General features: G+C 43.1%; 1 protein-coding gene across 1 annotated transcript in view; it reads right to left on the reverse strand.

Annotated features, from left to right (window-relative positions):
* Nucleotides 1-4,079: 4,079 nt before the first annotated feature.
* The window catches only part of PLG (plasminogen), a 98,749-nt gene continuing 78,385 nt past the window's right edge, over nucleotides 4,080-24,443 (reverse strand). The window contains exons 12-20 of the mRNA XM_090042549.1: nucleotides 20,893-21,056; nucleotides 19,907-20,055; nucleotides 18,695-18,788; nucleotides 15,350-15,470; nucleotides 13,347-13,421; nucleotides 9,554-9,694; nucleotides 8,660-8,766; nucleotides 6,485-6,630; nucleotides 4,080-4,517 (exon numbers count right to left, since the gene is read on the reverse strand). Of these exons, the coding sequence (XP_089898675.1) occupies nucleotides 4,356-4,517; nucleotides 6,485-6,630; nucleotides 8,660-8,766; nucleotides 9,554-9,694; nucleotides 13,347-13,421; nucleotides 15,350-15,470; nucleotides 18,695-18,788; nucleotides 19,907-20,055; nucleotides 20,893-21,056 (1,159 nt within the window). The 3' untranslated portion in view covers nucleotides 4,080-4,355. The remainder of the gene's footprint in view (nucleotides 4,518-6,484; nucleotides 6,631-8,659; nucleotides 8,767-9,553; nucleotides 9,695-13,346; nucleotides 13,422-15,349; nucleotides 15,471-18,694; nucleotides 18,789-19,906; nucleotides 20,056-20,892; nucleotides 21,057-24,443) is intronic.

Raw genomic sequence — 24,443 nt, forward strand, 5'->3', positions numbered from 1 at the left:
ACAGGCAGGTGATCCAAGCTGACCTGAACACACTCAGCAAATGGGCGGACAAGAACCTGATGGTGTTTTACACCAAAAAATGCAAGGTTCTCCACCTTGGGAAGAAAAAACCTGCAGCATCCTTATAGGCTCAGCAGTGCTACGTTGGATAGCACTACAGAAGAAAGAGACTTGGGGGTCATCATTGACCACAAGATGAACATGAGCCTTCAGTGTGATGCCACGGCTAGTAAAGCAACCAAAACGCTGGTTTGTATCAATAGATGCTTCTCAAGCAAATACCAGGACGTCATTCTCCCCTTGTACTCAGCTTTGGTGAGGCTGTAGCTGGAGTATTGCATCCAGTTTTGGGCTCCACAATTCAAACAGGATGTGGAGAAGCTTGAGAGAATCCAGAGGAGAGCCACGCGCATTATCAGAGGTCAGGAAAACAGACCTTACGATGACAGACTGAGAGCCATGGGGCTCTTTAGCTTGGAAAAGCGCAGGCTCGGGGTGATCTGATGGCCACCTGCAAGTTTATCGGGGTGACCACCAGTATCTGGGGGAACGTTTGTTCACCAGAGCGCCCCAAGGGATGACGAAGTTGAACGGTCATAAACTACTGTGAGACCGTTTCAGGCTGGACGTAAGGAAGAATTTCTTTACTGTCCAAGCCCCCAAGGTCTGGAACAGCCTGCCATCGGAAGTGGTTCAAGCACCTACATTGAATACCTTCAGGAGCAAATTGGATGCTTATCTTGCTGGGATCCTATGACCCCAGCTGACTTCCTACCCCTCGGTCAGGAGGCTGAACTTGATGATCTTCTGAGGTCCTTTCCAGCCCTAATGTCTATGAAATCCATGAAATATTAGCTGTAGTGTGCTGTAGAGTCACCTGTGACAGATGAGCAACACCAAAATGTCTTTGGTGAGTTTAATTAGCAAGTTTTACTTTATTTGTATTATATTGTCTTTGTATTTATTGTGCTAATATCTTAATAGGAGGGAAGGATTAAATTGTTGGAGGATACATGGAGTTCTGGTATGACGACATCTCTAGTGGGAAACAGGGTGTATATGCATATATAACAGTATGCTATGTGTAAAAATGACTATATAGTTGTAAAGTCACATCTGCTTTTATCTCTTATTTACTGAGCCATATGGAAAATTCTGTAAGAAGGATGTTATTCTCTGTAAAATTGTTTGGTTCATGTTAAAAAGTCCGCAAAAAAAGATACCTTCCTCTGTTAAATTCTATAGATTTGCAGTGTTTTCTATAAAATTTCTATCAATTCTATTACTAGAAATATTTATAGAGATTTTCTATAAGGAAGGGAAAAAGAGAACATGTATATCAATGTACCAGAGAGTAATCCAGTAGGAGGAGTAAAATAATTATTTGTCCCAACCCTTTTTTATCTTCTCTGAATCAGCAGGAGGAGTAAATGAGGACACAGCATAACCATCCTTATGACCTCCCTTTTGGGTCATGCTTAGGTAATGATTCATTGAACTCATTCAGTCCCAGGGGAAGAACTGTCTTGAGGCACGTCATGACCTACTGAGGCCAGGAAGAAGCAAGGGTGCTTAGGACCCAAGGGTGTTCAGAGGCCCCATACATATAGAGCACTTAAGACGTAGGTGGATCCAGGAATTTAAAAAGGGGGTTGCAGCAGTTAGGAAAGGTGATGCAGCTCTGCCATGGGAAGGATTGGGGGTAAAGCAGAGCTGGAGGCCCCAGGCCCAAAAACAAGGGGTGTGGGCAGGGAGCAGGTGCAGGAAGGGGCAACCTGACCAAGCTTGGCACCCCGTACAGCCACTTCCTACAGCTCCTAGCTACAGCAGCTGCCCTGGGACTCGCCCAATGTCTGAGTCAATGAGGAATAGTGGCAAGTGGGTCCCACCCTCCCTTCCTGCACCTATTTCCAGAGGCTCCAGATATGGTGAGTGGCAGGAGAGAGCTCACTGTGCTATGCAGTGGAAGGAAAATTTGGCATCACCACACCCGCCTGAATCAGCCCCTGACTTTAAGATTCAGGTTTCACTATCATGGGGTTGCACCCTGTTCAAATGACTTTACAGTAGGTTTTATTCAGTTAAAAGGCAAAGAGTGACTTTCTTAACTGCCATTCACATGATGTATGGAAACTAAGGAACTGCATTCTTCTTCAGAATGACATAAACATAGCTAGTAAGGATTTTGTCATAGGGATTTAGCAGGCTAGAAGTCACGTTGTTCTTATATGGCTGCATGGACTCTGTGAAGAGATAAAGGTTGCAAATATTGTTTTTGTGAATGTCACACCCAATTAGAAGCACAAGAAGCAGTTTTCTGGCTCAAAGCCACTTTAATGTTATGAAATAAGGTTTCCTGGCTAAAACTCATAGGAGAGGAGTGAGATGACACCACTTTTATGTAATGGCTGAAAGAGAGGAGCAGAATCAAACAGAGTGCAGTAGTTGGAAGGCCAGTATGGTGAGTATGGAAGGCCAGTGTGTCCAGTGATATGAGAAGATGAATTCCTGGGTATAAGGACATTTGTACGCCTGATAGTTTTCTTAAAGGTGGTCGTGCATGCACTTTTGAAGAAACAGTCCTCCTTATGACAAGATCTGTGAAGCAGAGAATTCTCTGAACACCAGATCCCCAGAAGTTTAGGGCTGGAAGGGACCTCATGAGATCATCGGGTCCAGCCTCCCTGCTCTGGGCTGGGGACAGGATGGCCATTGAAGAACAAGGCTACAAATTTAACGTGACACCGAAAATAGCAATCTGGGAACAGAAGATCATTCTGAAATGTTTAGTGGTTTGACAGTTTATTATTACATGGTATAGAAAACAACAGACTGTCCTAAAATAGGTACCAGTCTCTCTGACTGGAAAGTACTGACTATTATTTTTCTGCTTTTCCTTTTCTCTGTTGCTTGTAGAACCATTAATATGATCTGTATCTGAAGGCAGAGCATTTAGCTTCTATCACATAAAGATAGGGTGCTATTTGTCCTGTTTTCATTGGGATGGTCCGATTTTAACACCTGTCCCCAGGATCTATCAGTTTGATCAAATGAATGCTTTTCACCCATTTTCAGCACCCAGGACTTGTTTAAAATGGGGCTGTCCCACCAAAAATAGGACTGTTTTACATGCAACATCCCTCTGCTCCTCCTTCTGCTTTCTGTCAAGCTCAACTGACATAGAAATTGAAAGTGCCAAAGAGTGGGATAGGGAATTTTTACACTCAGGAAATACAGTCACCCTACATACCAATGTAAATACTCTCCTATCAGAAAGAAATATGCATCTCTGGTTTATGTAATGAAACATGACTGGTAATGACAATCTTATGCACTAGAACGCATTGCCATATGCCGTTCACTGCTGTAAAGACCTACTTCATTTACTACTTCTGTCTCTACTATGGGCTAACTTTAAGATGAGATTCCTGATGCAGTGTTCTTATGTGCTGAGGCCTGAGTATCCATAACAATAGAAATTGTAAATGTACAGAATGAATCCGTTTCTTTTGTCTACCCCTATTTTAACCCCAAAAGAAAACAATGCCTGAAGTAGCCTGTCATGCACAAAAAGTATTCAAAATACAAGCAGTCTTTTCACCCACTTATCACCTTGCTGCTAGGAGGGATCTCTTTCCCTTCATCATCCCCATGGGAAAGATTTTCTTCATTTTCCATCTCAAAGATAGTGGATGGGACAGAATAAACTCTATTCTCCTTTTTCTTGCCTTCCTCTGGCTGTTTGTGAAGGTGAAAAAAAATTTCAGGGGTCCTTTACTGCCTTCTTTTGTCTGTGGTAGGCAGCACAGCCTCCAGGTTCCAAGAAATTGACTGAGAAATCTCCATAATTTCTGACACACCTGTCAAAGTGGGAGGTATGTTAGAGCCATTGTACTGTTGCCTTAAGGAACCACATGGGGGTCAAAATCCACTGATGGCAGACTGTTTCTTTAGACCACTCAAGTGCAAATAATGCCTTGTTAGAGGCTACGAAGGGAAAGGTTGAACTGCAGTCATTAGCAGTGATATAGCTGTTCTGTTATTATGTTGAGGGAACAAAAAAGATCAGGAAAGTAAACTTCTGAGGACAATTTATTTTATTCACAAGAGCTGTATGTGGATTGAAATGTTTGTATCCAATTATGCAAGAGAACTGGATATTTTCAATGCAGAATACAAAACATATTGAAAGAGGCTAACAAACAATCCATTCGGTTTCTTGACAATGACTGTTAATTTAAAGTAGCTTACAAATTTACAGCAATTTACAATTGATTATTTTAGATTAATGCTGTATTTAGAATCGAATTTCTCTAGTGTGTGCATTGCTCTCCAGGAAAGTGAATACCTAGCGTTCAGTTGTTAGCAATTGTATGCTCAATCCAAGAAATATAACTAGAAACTCGGACATAAACACCAGGTTTTCTGGGCTGGGCACAACCAAGACCCCAAGAGGTGACTCCATGTTGGATGAATTTATCTTGTTCATGGCAAACTAAAGGTCCCCCACTGTCTCCCTGCAAAGAGAAGAAAAGGGTAATTAATTACCTGTGGTCAAAAATATGCAAGCAGTAACATAAAGAAGGGGACACAGCTCCCCAGTCATGTAAGGCCAACTGCTCATGAGGAAAACATCTGAACACTAACCTGGGAGGAGCTATGCTGTCCATGCCTGTTGGTTAATTTACTCAGTCTTATTTGTAGAATCAGGGGATTATGCAAGGGACAGTTAAAAGCCATTAATCATTAGCCCTATTTTTCCTTCCTCTAGCAACCCTCTGCCCCTTCCCTTTCAGGACATCTCTGCAATTTTTCTACCTTAACCCACTGAAACTTTGATTTCAGAAGTGGGAAGTACTGTTGCTGCTGTTACATAGGCCAGTGAGCCATGTATGACTCCTCTGCCTCCCTTTCTGTCCTGGATTCCTCTTCTACAGTAAGACACACAAAGTGAGAGCTAGTGGAAAATGTTTCCAGTACCTGAGCTAGCTCATTTATAGCTAACTCACGTATCTCTACATTGCACTGAGATCTCCAATGTAGGCGTACCCCATGAATGATCTATTTCTCTGCTTTTACCAAGGGAAGAGAAAGGAAAGGAGGAGAAGGCCCCATTCAGGTTTTCAACACTTATGTTTTAAGAATAGGGGCTATTGAGCCATGATTTCCTGAGACAAACTCAGGGAAAGGGAAGGAACTTTAGTAGCTTGCTTCTCACTAACCCAGCTGGATTTAAAAAAAAAAAGAAGTGTTTCCTACAAGTAGCTGGGAAGAGAGGACAAGTCTGAGATTCTGGTCAAATTCTAGAAATTACCTGTTCCTGACCTGCTGTCCCACCAGGTCCAAGGTAAGCCTAATATAAATATTAATACTGTTTCCTAAAACTCAAGGGCTGAGGGTGTGTGATTGCATATGTCCACTGGGAGGCATCACTGTAATTTCTGCCCTGGCAGGAAGTATTATTGCTGTGGATAGTACTGGGTGTTTCCTTGGAGCGTTGGTATTTGCCTTCAGAGTTCTCTCCCAGACAGTCTTCAGCTTTTTACTGAGAAAAGTTCCTATCATATAAGTAGTCCAAGGCGATTTGTAAAGTCTTTGCACATGTTAAAGGAAGTGGGAAACTGGAAATACTTTAGGCCTTAATCCTCTGGGTAAAAAAAACCTTCATAGACATGTGAATGCCCATCAACACCACCACTTTCCCTACAACAAAAGCGAAATCTACTCAAATGTGGGAGCACATTTTACACCAGGCCAATGATATGATTTTCACAGCAGTTGGCTACCTGGGAGAATGGACAAGTTGGCTATTGCAATGGAGACGGCAATGTAGTGTACTGTAGACGTACCCAAGACAACTTTAAAGAGCCAGGTCAGATACCAGAAACAGTGTCATTACACACAACATAGACCATCAAGAAGCAGGGTGAAGCAGCCCGTAGAGTGCGGATCTACCCTATGAAGTATTTCCTCTAGTTTTCATTAATGGATGAGGGAGCAAGGAAGGACTAGACCCAGTAGCGTAATGAGGTAGGCTAATGGGAAACCAGCCTGGGTGCCAGAATGATCGCCTCCTGATGTGTCTATGGTGCTGTAGCAACTATAGAGCAGCAATAGCTAGGTGCAGGAAGTCTGTGCCTCTGCTGTAACAACAGCCACAGCAACAACCAAGGTCAGGCCACTGTACTCCAGTAGCAGCAGAGGACTTTGAGCCTGGGGGCAAATAAAACTGACTTCCTCTCCCAGCCCCTGTTCTCTGGCATTTGGTACCCCTCCCTCTGCATGGTTCAACCCAGGAAATGAACCTTGCTAAGTATGTCTCTGACTAAACCTTAAATAAACGTTCAGCATTTATGTTTCAAGGTGGAGGGACTGAGACATAGTTTTCTAAGGTTAATTCTGAGTCCCTGAATTACACAGAACATATTGTCATTTGCCTTGTGTATGCTTAAAAGAAGTTTTGATATTTCCAGTCTTTTCTTACCTGGCAGCTATCAGTACCACCATCAATATTCCCAGCACAGAGCTCAGTGTTTTTAACTCTATTGTGCAGAAATTCGGGGCGATTGCATACTTTATTCTCAATCACAGGGAAGCCAGTTTCTTTTAGTTTGCCGTCTCCACCAGTACCTTTGCAGATAAAGAACCAAAGAATTATAAACTGTATTGATAAACCAATGCCTTATCAGCATGAGCAGTGTAGTCCAGTGGGTAGGGAGCTGGCCTGAGAAGGAGTGAGTCCTGGTTCACTGTAGCCCTGATGCAAAGCCCATTAAGTTAGCAGAAGTTTTTGCAAAGTCATTCCACATCTTTATGTTTGAGTTTCCCCATCTCTACAATGGAGATAGTAATGATTACTCTCTCTTTCAAGGTGCTTTAAAATAAATTAATGACAAGTAGGTGTTAAATACTTAGTACTGAGAGAGTATTTTCTATGTGCAGGTTTTCATTAGGATGAAGTGGCAGGACATTTGATTCAGGACAAAAAAATAGCTGGGATTTGTTTAAAAGTCTTTTAAACTACATCAAACCTCATCTTTGGAAAATCTGCAAAGTTCAGAGAATTTGGAAGCCATTGTGATAATGGAGTATAACATTTTGAACATTCTTCTCTCCAGCTGAATGATCTATAAAACCCCCAAATCCTTAAATCCTTCTGGCTCAAAGCTGGAGCAATGAACCGCTCTTTTTTGAAATGTAAGATTCCCTCCCCCCCTCCAACTCCTAACATCCCAGCCAAGTCAGCTTAGACACTTTTGAGGCACTCTTCTGGTTCATTTGTGGCACTACTATCAGGAGCAGAGTGACAAACCATTCTGTATGATAATTCCAGGGAAGAAAAATATGGTGATAAATTTGTAATCTAAAGAGATTTCTGAATTTAGATTAAACCCTGAAGTTTGGATCCACATTATTATATCACTATTATAGAGAAGTAAGACTGGAAGGGGGACCTCAAGAGATCATCTAGTCCAACCAAGGATCAGATCTGAACTTTCCCAAAGTTTGGGTGTGAGGAATAGTTTCAGTCCAGCCTTTACATTCAGTGCATTGTACAGCAAGTGTGCAGCTCTATATAGAGTCTGGATCCATGGTCAGACTTTTCCGAAATGCCAGGTGATCAGATCTCGGTCTTTGGTATCCATCTCTAATTCTGATTTTGTTAACTGACACAGTAGAGTTTTCTCTTCCCTTCCTAAAATTGCCTTCTCCATGGTAAAATTCTAAAGTGATGCCATAATGGAGCAAGCGCATTAAATGAATCAAACATGGGGGGATGCTGTCATCTTGTGGCCAAACTGTAAAAAATGGATCAGAAAAGAATGGTGGAAGTGGGAAGCCAGAAAGTCCACAGATTTCTGTAGAGAAAGGACTTTTTATTGGTGGGTTACACCAGGTAATATTATCTGAGTTAGTATTACCTGAATTAGTATTATGTGACTTTTACCAACAACGTGCCTATAACTAACCAATGTATAGAAAGCAAGAGAGTTCCAAAAAATACCCCCTAAAACTTAGTTTGTTTTTTAAATAAACACACAGATAAGGCTTACTGTGAGAACCAGTGATGGGGAAAATTTGACATGTGTTTTTTATTACATATAGATGTAGAGAAGAGAGGGGTTTCTAAGAGGAGGGATATCCTGGCAACCTGGAATGGAAAGGCCATTCTTCACATAGGGGAAAATGTGTTCAGACCACAGTGGGAATCTAGAGAATGCCATCAGGGTAGAACTGAGAGCACAGGATAGAAGATCGTATCAAACAGGGAAATGGGAAAGGTTTGAAAGGGAGGTTGAGGTTTTAACTGAGTGCAGACTTCTAGATTAGATTGCTTGTGAGAGAAAATGAGGACAAGACTAGAAAAATATCCCTCCAGTTTGCTTCAACACCTACTTTAGGGGAACAGAAAAGCGAACAGACTGGGCAAGGGCAGTTGATTTTTAGATCTGATTCCCCTTTTATTTGTACTTGTTTTAACTAATCAATGTGGGTTTGCATGATGTGAAGCGAAATGGAATGAACTGCATTGCCCTGCAATAATTGATTTATGAAAAGTGCATTAATTTGTGTCGTGTCCTCCCCATGCAAGATGGTTAGGCATTTCAGATACAGATTGTACAAATCCTGTGAAGAGCAGTGAGAGAGTGTGCCTCACCTTGGGTTTCTCCCCAACCAGTTACATAGCATTCGATTCTGCCTCCTATTACTGAATCTGCCTTCGGCAAGCAAGTTGGGATTACGTAGTCATTGATCAGTGCAGGACTGAAATAAACAAAAACAAGAGGTAAAACTTGTAACATTTCTGTCTCTGATGTTATGGTCTAGCTTCTGTAGGGATGTGGTGCTTGGTGGGCCATGGCCAGTACTGTAGAAACTAACTCCCTCCTTCCTCAAGGTAGAAAGAGGCACAAAGCACATGATTTTCCAACTCTGTTGGTGTTCTGCTCCCACCCACTAGCACCTCACTGGAGCTGCAACAGGGGCTGCAGACAGGCACTTCCTTTTTAGTCTTCCTAAACCTGTCCTCTCCCTCTCTCAAACTAGGCAACAGGATCAAATGGCTTTTGTTGCTGGGACCTTCCACATCCCAGAAGGCAAGAGCAGGGTTTTCCTTATGTCTTGCCTAGTGATTCTCAACCAGGATGCTGTGGCTTTCCAAGGTGCTACCAAATCTTTTAAAGGATGTTGCAAGGTTTTGATGCAATAAGCAGATAAGTGCAAGCTCAGGTTTTTCCCTGCCTAGCTGATCCCCCACCCCACTGTCCAGCCTCTGCAAAGAGGCAAACACTATAACAGATAAATTAGTTTTTAGAACTGCATGCCACTCAATTCACAAATTTATGGAAGGCTGCCTTGAGAGATGCCTGGAGTCCAAATAAGAGGTGTCTCAAGTTCAAAAAGGTTGAGAACCACTGGTCTAGCCTAACATATATATTAACATACAGTCACTTCTACACCATCTGCCATTTGTAAAATCTACATCCAGATGAATACATTCATGACTCCAATGCAAAAGGGTTTAGGAGGAAACCTTTGGCTGAAATGATACCTGCTCAACTTCAGCAAGGCAATGTCTGCTGTGCCTGGCCCCTTGAATAACTTTTCAACATCTCGGATTTGCAGAGATGGATCTCTCTTCGCTTCGTGGTGAAGTCCAAGGAAAACTTTGTATGAAGCAGGCCTTCGGGACCTATGAGAAATAATCACATAGGGTGAAGTTATATGTACATATGCAGGGCTTTCACCCCAGTTGACTCTACAGCTTTTTCTAGAGAATCATTGATGGATGAGAGTTAGATTAGCCTGCTGTCTTCTACAAAAAGTAAGCTTGAATTTTTTTTTAGATGTTTTGCTCTAATCGTCATCTGTTGCCAAATGGAAGCAGTGCTTTCTTGCTGAATCTGTAGACAGGGATCTCCAACGTCTCTATTATTCCTCAGAACTTTCCCAAGCAGCAGCCAGGGAAATGAAAGCAATTCCACAGAGTCATTGAGACTTCTACCAGGGAACAATGAAAGCCACAAAAATTGTCACGGTCTCAGTCTTCTGCTCCAAGATAGGAGCAGCAGCAGAGTCAGATACTAGAGCTATTTAGGAAGCCTTGAAATAAAGAATAAGGTGGGAAGAGCACAACAACCAGGCGGTCAGGAAAAGGGTATAAGTTTGTTGACACAAACTATTTTTGCAGCAGTTGCCATGGTGGGGGATAGACAAAGTAGTTGGAGTAGTTGGCCAAATTCATCTGGCTCCAAAGGCTGGATGACTAGTGCAGGGTCAGCCCCTGGGCTGGATCAGGCCCTCAGGCATGCTGGATCCAGCACCTGTGGTGCTTGTTCCAGGGCCCATGCTGCATGTGACATCCATTATGCCTGGTCCAGGATCTGCACCACATTCAGCATGGGTCCTGGACCAGGCACCAGGTACAGCATGGAACCTGGAGTGGCCAGAGCAGGCACTACATGCAGCAAGGAGCAGCTATGGTGGAAGTGAGGGCAGGGTCCTGGGTTCCATGTGCAGGGCCAATCCGGCATGCACCATGCATGGCCCGTGGTTCTACTTTGAGACCTAGCCCACCTGCCAGTATCTGGCCCATGTGCTCTATGTCTGACACCCCTTAAACAGAGCTACAGCTAGCAGGAAATTTGTCAAGCTCATCATGAAAAATAGTTTATAAATACATTAGAAATAAGAGGAAATCCAAAAAAAGTGTAGGTCCCTTACTGAATGGGGAGGGGAAATCTAAAAATAGACAATGTGGAGGAGCATACTGTTCAATACTTTTTTTTTTTACTTCAGTCCTCACAGAAAGGCTGGTTGTCAGATGAAGAGTACAATTAATATCAAGGACTGAAGCCCCTACTCGTCGAAAGTAGGTGGAGAACAAATCAGATATCATTTAGTTAAACTGGTGTTTTCAAATTAGCAGGGCTAGGTAAGGTTTGCCCTAGAGGACTGGAATTTAAAATAACTTTGATAAACTGAAAAATTGACTAAAATAAATAGAATGAACTTCACTAAGTGAAATTCAAAGTACTACATTTAGGAAGGAGCAATAAAATGTACAATCATAAAATGGGAACTGATTGGTTTGGCTGCAGTACTGTGGCAAAGGGTCTGGGGAATTATAATGGAGCGCAAGCTGAATATGAGAAACAAGATCATTTTGTTACAATTCCCCCTACCCCACAGTCCTCATGCTAGAATGTATTTATAAGAGTCTCACATGCAAGTAATGGGAAATGATTCTTCTATTCAGGACTTCTGAGGCTTCAGTTTTGGTCACCATGCCTTAAAAGAGTTGTGGACAACCCAGAGAGAGTGCAGACAAGAGCTATGAAAGTGATCAGAGGTCTGGGAAACATGACATATCAGAAGAAGATGGAAGAAGGGAGATTATTTAATATGAAGAGGACTGAAAGGGATTTTATAAAAGTCTTGGAATACAAATAAGAGATTTTTACATAAAGGGTAGTGATCCATGCTTCCCTATGTCCATTGGTAAAGGGACAATAAAATGGATTTAATTTGCAACTAAAGAGATTTAGGCTGGATATTAGGAAGCAGGTTCTAACTGTGAGGGTGATTAAGCATAGGAACAGATTATCCATAATGGTTATGAAATCTCCATCAATGGACATTTTAAATGTAGGTTAGATAAGCATGGGGTGGGTTTAGACAGGGATGATCTTGTCTAATGGAGAGGGTTGGACTAGAGCAGGGGCGGGCAATTATTTCAGGTGGAGGGCTGCCTACCAAGTTTTGGCAGCCATCAAGGGCCACATGGGTAGCTGCGCCCCTTGACAGGTGCCCCACCCCCTGGTCACTATCTTGGGACTGGAAGTGGCACCCCCTGACCTTTGCCTCCAGAAGTCCCTCCCCTTGCCTTCCAGAATTACTCTTTTCAGCAAGGAGTTTTGCCATCTCTTAACCAGAAAAATACCAAATTATATTCCAAAAATCAAACATGTACTACAACATTCATTAATTTCATTTCAAAAAATATTTTTGTCCTGATTTACATGTGTTTGTGTAGTATACATAGAAGTGATAGTATAATAGCTTAAAATGAAGTCTTGCTTTTGTATATTGTGGGAGGGTGTGGGTGGAAGGATGGTAGGTCTGTGAGTATGTGGGGTGTGTGTGTGGGATTTGTGGGGGGTGGATAGGTGTAGGGGATGTGGGTGTGGATGTGTGGGGCGTGGGTGCGTATGGGTTTTGTAGGGGGCTGTGAGTGTGTGGAGGTAGGGTGGCTGGGGAGGGTTGTGGCTTGTGTGGAAGGTGACGGTTTGCCTACAGCCTGCCCTCCTCCCCCTGTGGCAGGCAGAGCCCCTGCCAGCACTCCTGCAAGCCTGGGCTCTGTGCTTCTGCCACTCCTGACAGCAAGGCACTGGTATGAGACTCGTGCTCCCACTTGCTGCCACTTGCCCCCTGTCTGTCACTGGTGCCCTTCTCCTGCCACTTACTCATCCCCTCGTCTTCCCCAGGCTGCTCTGGCACCATGTCCCAGCTGTTCCTGAGGTCCCAGCTCTGCAGCTGGGAACCACGTGATGCTGGAGTGTGGAGCGGGGGGTGAAATGGCTGTGGCAGATGGAGGGAAGGGGTAATGAGCAGGCACACAAAGCACAGCAACAGTCTGGCAAGGAACAGCTCTAGTGGGGCCCAGAGTGGGGCAGAGTACCTTTGCAGATCTCCATCAGGATCTTTGGTACATAAATACTATCTACATCAGTGATTCTCAACCAGGGTGATACGGCACCATGAGGTATGCAAACAAGATTCACAAGATAAATCTAGGCATTTCAAATAGGAATCTACAGCATTAAAAACATTCTAACCTGCCATGGTCTTTCTGAGTTCTTTGCTCTATTATTTTTGTATTAAAAAAATGAGTGAAAACTAAGAGTTGTCATACTCCAAGGGGTGCTCAAGTCTAACAAGGGCTGCCTGTAATCTAAAACATTTGAGAACCACTAACCTAAATGATAGCTTGATTGCGCTGATAAAACTAAAAGCTATGATTCTTATGACCAGCAAAACCATGTGATCTGGTCACTAGCTACTGTGTTGTGCATGGAGTTTTGCTTTTTAATGGATACATTATTTAGCAAAGGTTGCCACTTTTACTCACTTTTTCCCTCAAAGAGCCTGCTCTAATTTGAAGGAACTATGATGAAGATGAAAAGACCAAACAGATCAGTTAACCACCATCTTGGAGGTACAGCACAAGATGGTCCAGGCAGGGCAAAGAAACATCTTTCCAGAAAAAACCCCACATTGCTTGTCCTTTAATATTTCTACAAAGCTGTAGGAAGCAACTGCTGCCGATTATGATGGAGGCTTACCTCTCTAAGCAGTGAGCAGCAGTAAGAACCCACTGTGGAGCTATCAGAGTGCCACCACAAAAATGTTCTTCAAAACTGGAAGAAAAAGAAGAGACATGAGTTTTGTTGTATATCATATAGATCATTTCTCCATCACCACTGCAAGGTACAATGCGGGCTTCTAAAAAACTATCAGCCCTTCATATTTGGAATTATTTTTAGCTTTCACAAGCTTCATTCCACAAATGAAATGAGAAATCTTATACTTTCTGTAGTCTCAGATTATGAAAGAAACAGAGAGGTGTTTTAGGGCTGTGCGAAATGGCACTGTTCCATTTCAACTTGAGTTTCAAGGTTTTGACAGAACAGTGTTTTGTTTAGAATTTCATTAAGATTCAAAACCTCTATTCCATTTTGCTTCATCAAAACAGTGATGCTGTTTCAACACTGTTTCAACACTTCACCCATTTGCTATAATGGGGAAGCTCAAAACAGCCCCTCTCATCCGGCAGGCAGATTGGAGCCCAACCCCAGGAGAGCTCAGGGGCTGTGCCAGTCCTACCCAGGTTGCGGGCCCGATCTGCCTGCCAGATGAGGGAAGGTAGCTGGATGCTGCCACCTGGGACCGGGGAGCTGGGAAAGGGAACAGAGCCCAATCACTCAGTTCTCGTCCCCAGTGCTACAATTGGGTTGCGGAAATGAACTCAGTCCAGCTGGGCTGGGTTCCCATCCCCTCAGCATTATGATTGGGCTGGGGATGGAAACTCAACCCAGCTGGGCTGAATTCCTTTCCCCATCCCAATCGTAGGGCTGGGGAGGGAGACTGAGTGATTGGGCTCAGTTCCCTTCCCCAGCCCCATCACAGTGCTGGGGAGGGGAACTGAGCCCAGGCTCAGTTCTCTTCCCTTGCACTGCGATTGGCTTCCCACAGCCGGACCGTGGGAGATGGGGAGAGCGAGGGCTGAACTCCTGGCTGAGGCACATGGGGCTGTGGAGCTGCTGGGAGCACAGCCCTGGTTCTCCCTTGTCTTCCACCACCTGGCTGCTGGCTACTTCAAAACACGATACGTTTTGAAACATGTTGGCTAGCCTCGTTTTGTTTTGAGGCTGTTTTTAAGCCCTTCATTTCAATTTGATTTCACTGTTTTGAGTTTGAAATGAGTTGAAACAGTGTCAAATAGAAACAGGTGGTGAAATTTTGCACAGCCCTATTTACTATCCATCTGAAATATTGCAAAGTTGTCCCAATTACAGAAGAGAAGTCTGCATTCAGACGCATGATGGAAACCGTCCCATTTCTTAATCATTTCATTTGTGACATAATGGGAAAAGGTTGCAAGCTTGCATAGGTGAGAGTACGTGACTTGGACCATAGCATGTTCTTTTTTCCTTGGAGATAATATTTCTTATGGTGACGGGAGAGTTTGGGGGGCATTTTCCCTAGGCCTTTGTTTCTTACTTTTAGATATCTGTATTTACTCACATTTGCTCTTTTAGTGAAAAAATTAAGTACAGCAGTGCATCTATTTTGGACTTTGATACAGCTCTGATTTCAGCAGAAGTTTTGCCAGTTGGAGAAGAACAGGATTGGATATTGCACTAGAAGGGCTGAGAGCCCATATGTACCCATTTCAAATTGCTGGCTCCAATCCTGAATCTCATTCTCCCACTGCAGGAAACCAACATCTCTTTTTCCCTAACACATTTTAGGCTGGTAGGCCTAATCTGTCCTCTAAGTATTTAGCACAAAATGGGAGAGGTTTTGATGAACTAAATTACATTAATTGTCTCAGCACAATCTTCTTAACAGCAACATGAAGTTATACAGCATTTTTTCTTTCACAGATTTTATCATAGAGGTTTAGCACTGGGAAATTTGGGGGTTGGGTTTAAGACCACTCTCCACAGCTCTTAGCTGTACGTTGTAACACAAAGAGTGATGCCCTGTCTTCAAAGATGTTGCTAAGGGCCCCCTGGCAGTGAGCTGCTTTGTAAAGTTATAATGCAGTGGAGAGTATTTATACCTTGTCCTGAGACTGATTTGCCAGGGCCAAGAGTGTGGGTGTGAAACACACCCACCCACAATCCTTTGAGGACACAGCTTTGGTTTCCTTTTGGCTTTTCCACACTCGTATTGAGGAGGAGCTGCAGAATGAAAAAGAAATCAGTCTGAAGAATATTTAAGCAGTTCTTTAGCAGCATTCACAATATATCAGACAAAGGTGGGAGAGAAGATGACCACTTTACAAGTTTTCTAGACCTCCACTGTTTATGCTAGTGAATACACACCAAAAATTGCATAGACATTATTAGGTCACTCTTACCTGAAACCCATAAGAATGTATGTAAGTAATATATTGCTTTCCATATAACAGCACATTAATTTACCTAGAAAAAGTTCTCAGAGAAATATAGCATTTAGATGTCAGTAATCAGGAAATGCAATATGCATTAAACTACAATGAGTAAGAAAGAAGGGAAAAAAGAGAATGAGAAAACATATTCCCCAAAATTGCTCAATACAGTAAGGTTTTTGCACCCCCTGAAGATTCAGCCATAAAAGGTAACAGTGGCGTTCAAAGTAACAAAACCAATCTGTAGCTTCCTGCAAATAAAAGTCAGTCATTGTCCTGGACACATGAGCGGTTTCCAATAGTGAAATTTATATTAGTCTTGTACATTGATATAAATTACACCAAGACTCAGACTGAGGAGATGACCACCTTTCTAAGGCCCCCTTTACACATGCAGGTAAAGGCACAATGGTATCTAATGCACAATTCACACAGTCATGCCTCCTGCCATGGGCAGCTGGTGCCTCCTGAATCTTGGAGGACACTTGCAGAAGCCGCCAACGGCAGCAGCGGTGGGAACGGGACTGGCGAGCACCCACAGAAGCCACCAGCAGTGTTGAGAGCAAGGACGGCTGGTGAGCACCTGCAGAAGCTGCCAATGGCAGCGGTGGCAGCCCTGTCCGGGGGGCACTGGCCCTGCCGATGGTGTTGGCGTCGGCCACTGGGGGGGGCACCGTCCCTGTCAGGAGGGCACGTGCACCCCTGCACACCCCCTAAGAGTCACATATGCTGCCATGCCTCATCGCCATGCCTCCTGCCACGCCCGGGTTCCCCCTGCACTGGCAAACTCCCACAGCTGGGAGCTTCATGCACCCCAGTTGAGGGGCTCCCCCCCCCACACCCCTGGGGCTGGAGGATCAGGGGTGTGGTGATCTCCCCAACCTGAGGGTGCAGAAAACCCCTGTGGCAGGGGGGATTGCTGCAGGTGTGGGAACCCCTGGGGTGGGAGGATTATTGTGATCCTCTGGCCCTGCTGGTTTCCCGCACCCCCAAGCCCTAGAGATCACAGGAGCTATGATCTACAGGATCCTGGGGGGTTCCTGAGTGGGAAACCCCTGGGCCCTGGGGATCACAGCTGCCAGGATCCCTAGGGCCTGGGAGTTTTAAGCTAGGCATGGTGCACCCCTGCCCTGGGACCCTGCACACATGCAAATTAAAACTCCATAGCAAGCAGCTTTAAAGTTAGTATTCATTTTGGAGGTCTAACCTTATAGCTAGCTGGAGCTTTTTAATTGTGTGATAGCTACTTTGAAAGCGTGGCTGGTCTCCAGGTAATTGTGCAATGCCTGTGACTTGCAGAGGGAGCTTAAGGGCAATTACTGCAGTAGGTGTCATTACAACATCTCACCACTAAGCAGTAGGGAGCCGATAATGTGTACCTTACACAGATGGCTAATTGTAGACATTAGAACATTAAGAAATCAAAAAACAATAAGGGTAAAGGGAGACATAATTTTTTAAATGTTTCAAACTAGAATGAGTTTTGAAAAGTTGAAAAAACAGCGCATTTCAGCTGGCAACAGAGGTACACTTCAAACCCAGCATGTCCTGCCTGGAGCACTCAAAAAAATGTATGCAATGGCATGCTCTTCAGCCTGGGGGTGAGGCAGGGGACTGTTGTGACCCATAGTTCTGCTCTTCTATCCCCACACAAGGTCTGAGGAGCACAGCAGATTGCCAGCATGGTTCTGCAGCCCAGACTCCTAGAGTCACCTCTTTCCATAATATTGGTTTAGATGCTTCCAGGGAGGGAAGAAAGCTGGGCTCAGGCTCGCTGGCCTTCCAACTCCAGTGGTTTTGAGGTCTCCTAGTACCAGTGGTCCGGAGTACTCAGAGCCACGGCATCCTGAGTGCCACAAAGCGGGAGCTGCTGTCCCTGCAGCACCTAGGGTTCCTAGAAACTGTGTATGGGGGCACTGCAGTGTGAGATGCCTGAAAGACAGACAGAAGGTGGGATGAAACGCTACAAAATAGTACCTGCTCCCCCATAGGTATGTTTTTATCATGCTTTGCGGCATTTTATCCCTCCTCTCTCTGTATGCTGCTGTTCTGGAATGTTGCAAGTATTGTATCTGTTCACACCCTTGCACTAGTGTAACTTACCCCGGTATATTTCTACTGTAGATTTTTCTAGGAGTAACTTTGTGCCAGATTCAAGTGAGTTACATCAGCAAAGGGCTTTATGCCATCTGTCTGCTTCTTGTTTACACCAGCAGAAAGGAAGATTATACCAGTGCAAATAAGGCATGTGCTCTGGGTAACAAAATATTGCTATTTTGACCTTTTTTGTTCAAGGTTCATGCTATATTCTAGTTCCTCCAGATTGCTCTGAACTCTTTTAAAAGGAATTGCTTTTGTATTGTGTGTGAAAAATTCAATCTCCACAGATGTCTCTGTTGCTTAGGACATAAGGGCTATGTCAGTTCCAGCAAGAGATAATTACTGCAGAAGAAAAAGGCACAAAAAATCTAACATATAAATGCTGCTCTTGAGAAACATATCTGTAAAGTGAAGACTCTAAATGTAGAGCAATCCCAGTTTATTTGTTGGGAGACCCAGCATAATAAACCAAGAGAACAGGGGTTTTACAGTTGTGGTACATGTATTTTATACCATCCCTTATTCCACTTGCCTGTTCTGGTCTTTGCTTGGTTAGGGGCATCAATGTGTGGAAATCATTGTGTGTGCTGCTCACAAAAACACACATGGCAGGTAGAGTGGACAGAAGCTATCAGTTCTTTGGGGCAGGAACCAACTCTTTGCGGTGACAAACCCTGGCCTCTAGATGATACTGAAATACGATTGAGAAACCCAGCTAATCTGGCAGAGATTGAATGTTGCCCTGTTGTTTAAATGTTAGCCAATTATTATAGGCAGATATGGTATGCAGCTACAGTTTCAGATACAGAACTATTGTTAAAGACTGCTTGGCTTGAAAAAATGAAACTACTGATCACTATAGTTTTCAAAGAATGTTAAAAGGGAAGAAAAAATAGTCTTTAAAAGGATAATTACGGCATTTGGGAATTTCACAGTAATCCCAGGCTTTTCTTAGGTCTGTTGTGTAGCACCAAGGGCCATTAATATCTCCATCAGGATTCCTGCAATACTGTAAAAAATCACAAAAATAAATGCACAATAAAAATCCTGAATATTAAAAAGGGAATAAAGATGCCTTTTTGATATACGCTGTTACAATAATATAAAACTGAATGTTGAAAGTTTTTTCCAGGTGCTTTTTCATGGCCTTGTTGATAACTGAGTTTTTTTATTTTAAAATTCCTTGCTTTCTTTTTCTCAAGGCCATTAGAATAATTTAGTGAAACAGCATGTAAGTGGAATGAATGCAAGTCTTCAACCAGGCAAAACTCACACTAAAGAGCCAGGCTGAAGATCCTGTTCATCTTGTGGGCCTCAGGGAAGTGGGATTCAATGTAAAGTGGGGTTTTTCTAAAGCATTAGATGTTGCCCTGACTCAGTAGGTTTAACCATCATTAATTAGGCCAATGCTAAGTGCTTTTCAAGATCTCAAGAAGGTGGCAAGGGGCATCTGTGTGATGATTGCAAAAGGTCTTGTTCACCCTAGAACTCCACAGATGCTCGCAAGTCTCTTTGGCATAGCTTGCCAGCACACTTTTATCCCAAACTGCAAATGAGTGCTTTAAATGCCACAATCTGAGCAATATATAAATGCCTTTTACCCCCTCAAACCTCATGCTCACTGTGGACATCCCCTAAGAAGGTTTCCAAATTGGATAAATATTTTTTGGGTGTTTTTTTTCTCCCTGAATAATCATACCCAGTGGATTAGGACAAGACCAAAAACATCATTGGTACATATTTATCTATGCAGGCTTTCATTGGCACAGGCATTTTTTAGAAGGCATAACTGGGAGGAAGGTACTTTTTGGGGTGTTGAGTATATAGAGAAGATGGCATTACGTTAGAGAACCTTGATCTTTTATGCATTCAGAATGTTATCTCAATGCATTGTGTCACCTGAAAAAAGAAATACATCAAACACCCTATTGTTTTTACTGCACCACATGGTTAATCTACTTTTTGAAGGCTCACATGGAGAAGCTTGGACAGGCTGCATAAGAGTAAGAGCTTACAGAATCAGGTTCTGAAAATGATTTATTGAACTACAGAAATGTCCTTTAATACTTGACAGACATGTCATTGTGGAAAGGGAAAGGAGCATGAGTTGCCATAACAACTGCTTACATTTTGTTCTAGGCCTGCATGCGGATGGGTCAGTGGAGTAAAATACTCATGGGTATGTGGCGTCTGAGAACTCCATGCTTGACAAGTCTTGCCACTCCCAGTTTTTGCTATGGTGCCACGATAATCCTTACCATTACCCAGTATGCAGTCTGTTAAAGAAAGAGACAGAAGGAGAGTGATTCTTTCCTTTCCTTTATCACTGGGTCAAATCCAGAGATTGTATCAACAAGTATAAATTGAAAAAGTAACCGACAGTGGGTTATAATGCGCTATATGATACAGTGGACTGGGATATTGTTAGAGGAGTCCAAAATCTTGTTTCAAGATGGCTGGTGATTCAGGAAGATATCCATCTATCATTTGTGCTTGGGTCACATTTTGGATCCCTTCTTTGTAGCCATGATGCTTAGATTTATTGATTGGTTTTAAAAAGGAAAGGTTAAAGTCAGTGTCCTCTCGTGACTCTGTGACTTGGAACCACACCTAAGATGGGTTCAAAATGTCAGCTGCACTCGGGCAGAGTAATAGTTCTATGGAAGTTCTCTATTGACTCCTCCCAGGCATACCTGTTTGTAAGGCCAGAATTAAAATTTTTACAAGGTCAAAAAATTGAAATGTAAATGCACATTGCCTAGAAAATCATCATCATAATTATCAACAAAATCCCTATCACACCTGTATTTGTTCTTCCGACTATATTATCAAGTTTCTTTCAATATTAGAAGGTCACAACACCTTTAAAGTCTCTGTTTTCTTGTTCTTTCCTTATGAAAAGTCCTAACTGTATAACTTTTGATACAGAATCTCTGTTTTACAAGTCTGTAGTGCAGCTCAATATACTAAAGATGGGTTATAATTGTCTATTAAAATCTATCATAATGTAGAATAATTTCTAAAAATCCCAATTTTTTTAATCCACAGTCAGTTCTGTAGAACTTTTCCACAAGGGTTATATTTTTCTGGTTATTGGACATGACGAGTCATACCTGTGTCTGATTCTGTTGTTGTCTGGGTTGGCTTTTGTAAAACTGTTTGTGTATCCCCACACTTCTTCAAGTTGCAGAACTCCCATCTCACACTTGGATCAGTGGTGTAACACCATGGGGCTCTATCACCATCTGGATTTCTGCAATAATTCAGCCTCAAGTCCCTACAAAAAAAAATACAGCATATTTCTGTCTATGCCATAGCTCTAAAAGAACTTATGAAAACCTACAAAAGAGATGTGGGTACCTACAGAACACATATGGTATATATTTATTTTATAGCATATACTGCAGAAATCCTTATGCTACCAAATAGAATGAAAAATTGTTTATGCTTACAATATTAGCAGAAGGCCCGTGGTTCATAATCCATCATAGCTGTGATTATGAGGAAACATAACACAGCATTTGCTGAATATCAACCAAAAATGATGCCCAATATGTCAATTTGCCAAGTAATGCCTGAGATCATAAAATTATTATTTCCTAATAGGCATGAATACATGGATGCAATTATATAAATTACGTAATTATTTATTAATAGTCAAGCAGATCTATAATGCTTTAAGAGTGGGGCTATTATGTTTAAAAATCAAAATATGTTTTAAAAGACAGCAATAAAGAAAGCACAAGGTCATTTCCTCAAAACTCGTACAATATAAAGAGCAGAAAAAATTTATAAACAGAAATAACTTTATGAATAGGAATCATCCGATTGAATTCCATGGGACTCCTCCCATGCAAACCTGTTTGTAAGGTCAGTGTTAGAATTTTTACAAGGTCAAAACATTTTCTAATCCTGAATCAGGACAGTGTGTCAAAATCTCAAAACTTCATAAAGAGAAGACCCAGAAAAAATCTGCCTTGGATTAATGGAAACATTTCATTTTGATCATTTCAAGATATGCTGTTTTAATTTTGCCTTTTTAATTTAAAAATACCGACTAGAAGTTTAATACAATTTCAAAACAGAAAGCTGCTTAAAACTGAATATTGATGTTTTGTTTATTTTGAAAAACATTTTCATAGAAAAGTAGAACTGGAAGTGACATCAAGAGGTCATCTAGTCCAATCCTGCCCCCACCCTTCAAGGCAGGATCACCTCTGTCAAACCATCCTAGACAAGTGTCTGTATAACTTGTTCTTTAAAACTTTGGGTGCCTATACATGAGAAAGGAGCCTGCTCTGACATGCTGTAATTTCAGTGCATCAGGGCAGACTCAGTTAATCAAATTTGCTGAAGTGTGGCAATTATTGTGCTTCAGCAGCCTCCCACCTCTCACGTATCAGCATCCCCATGCTTCAAATAGTGGCGGGAGCACTTTATCTAAAGCTCCGGGTGCTTTAATTAGTGCAGCTATAGGAGCCTCTCTAATTAAAGCACTCCCTCTATACCCCCACATCCAGAGAACATGTATAAACACTAGGGCTGTGCAAAGCTTTAGTTGCTGATTTGATTTGAAGGAGATTCGGCCTGATTCGGTGGCTGAATCTCAGAATCAAATCAGGAGACCCTTTAATCTCTCCAAATTGAATGGAAGCCTCCAGTCTGATTTGGAGATATTTGACAATTCAGGCATAGACACAGCTTTATATGTTTTTTCTACATACCTTAAGATACCAGCCAGCTCATGAATGCTGAGATGGTGGGGCGGATGGAGTGTCCCACAAGAGTGTGGGGGGGTCCCCACACGCTTGGTGGCAGACCTGGAAGTGGACCAGAAGTATTTCCAGTCCACTTCCAGGTCTGCTGTGGAGCACACAGGGGACCCCTCCTCCCCCCCCATGGTGCCTCCTGAGTGTGAGGGGGCACCCAGGGTTGCCCCATGGCAGATCGCCATGCCAGGGAGCTGGGGGGGGGCGGGTCCCCCACGTGCTTGGCAGAGGACTCAGAAGTGGACTGCAAGTACTTCTGATCCACTTCTGGGTCTGCTGCCGAGCACACAGGGGCACCCCCCACACTCCTGTGGGATGCTCCATCTGCCCCACCATGTCAGCATTCGTGAGCCATGCCTGGTACCTCAAAGTATGTAGAAAAAACATATAAAGCTGCATCTATGGCCAAATCACTGATTCTCAGAATCAGAATCAAATCTTCAGATTCAGATGAATTGAATCAGGACAGTGATCCGAATCAGCAAATTGAATCACTGTCCCCCAAATCGGGCTTAATCTGAATCAAAAAAGCCCACTTTGCACACCCCTAATAAACACCAGCCCTCATACAAAATAAGGATCGTAAGATAGCAGGACTGGAAGAGACTTAACAAAGTCATCTAGTCCAGCCCCCTGCTCAAGGCAGAATCATGCTTGACTAAGCCATCTCAGCCAAGTGTCTATTTAACCTGCTCTTGAAAATTTCCAGGGATGAAAATTCCACAACATCTCTAGGTAGCTTGTTCCAATGCTTGATCACCCTCATAGTCAGAAACTTCCCCCTAATTCCCAAAATAAATTTCTCCTGCTAAAGATTGACGCCATTGCTCCCTGTCCTCTACAGTCACAAAGAAAAGCCCATCTCCATCCTCTGTGTGTCCTTCAGTTAGTTTAAGAGTGCTATCAAATCCTACCTCAGTCTTCTCTTCTCCAGACTAAATACCCCTAATTATTTCAGCCTTTCCTCATAAGTCTTTCTTCCCAGGCCCTAATCATTTCTTTTCCTTTGCACTGGACTCTTTCCAATCTGTCCACATCCTTCTTGAAGTGTGGGGCCTCAAAAAGACACAGTCCTCCAGGTGAGGTCTTTCTTGTTCATACAGCCTAAGATTCTGTTAGCTTCTTTGGGAACAAGAGCACACTGTTGATTTATATTCGACTGATGTTCCACTGTAATTCCTAGAGCTTTCTCTGCAGTACTGCAGCCTAGTCAATCATTCCCCAATTTGTATTTGTGCATGCAATTATTTCATCCCAAGTGCAGGACTTTGCACATGTCCTTGTTTAATCCTGTCTGATACATTGTGGACCATTTTTCCAGTCTATCCAGGTCATTCTGGATCCTAGCCCTACCCTCCACAATTTCTCTAGGTAGTCAATTACTAAGTTTGACCACACTTATACCCAAAAAGTTTTGCTGATTTCCAACCTAAACAGCCTGTGCTCCAGTTTGATGTCATTATTCTTAGTCACGTTCCCTACAGCCACAGAGAAAATCCCATCTCCATCCTCTTTATGATGGGTGACTGGTGCCTTCTGAGTCAGGGGGAGCGCTTGTCCCCCCAGCGGCCAGTCAGTGACAAGGGGGTGGTCCCCCACAGCCGGTCGTGCACACCAATCTGGAAGCAGCGTTCCCTCTAAGCTGGCTTTAAGAGGGAACACTGCCCAGAAGTGCCAGTGGCACTTCTCCTGGTTCCCCCAATTCCCCAGCTGGTGGTCTTAGGGAGGGCACCAGCCCTCCTGCCTACCCCCACCCCCACCCCCACCTGCTACCTAAGCAGGGAACGTTGCTGTGAGGGTGCTCTCAGGTGTGCACGTGCAGCCCCACGCACCCCCCATGCATCCCCACTGCTATTTGTAATCATTTTTCAGGTATTTGAAGAATGTTACTAAGT

Source organism: Crocodylus siamensis, chromosome 1 (genome assembly GCF_052110815.1).
Source record: "Crocodylus siamensis isolate JL-2025a chromosome 1, ASM5211081v1, whole genome shotgun sequence".
NCBI lineage: Eukaryota > Metazoa > Chordata > Crocodylia > Crocodylidae > Crocodylus > Crocodylus siamensis.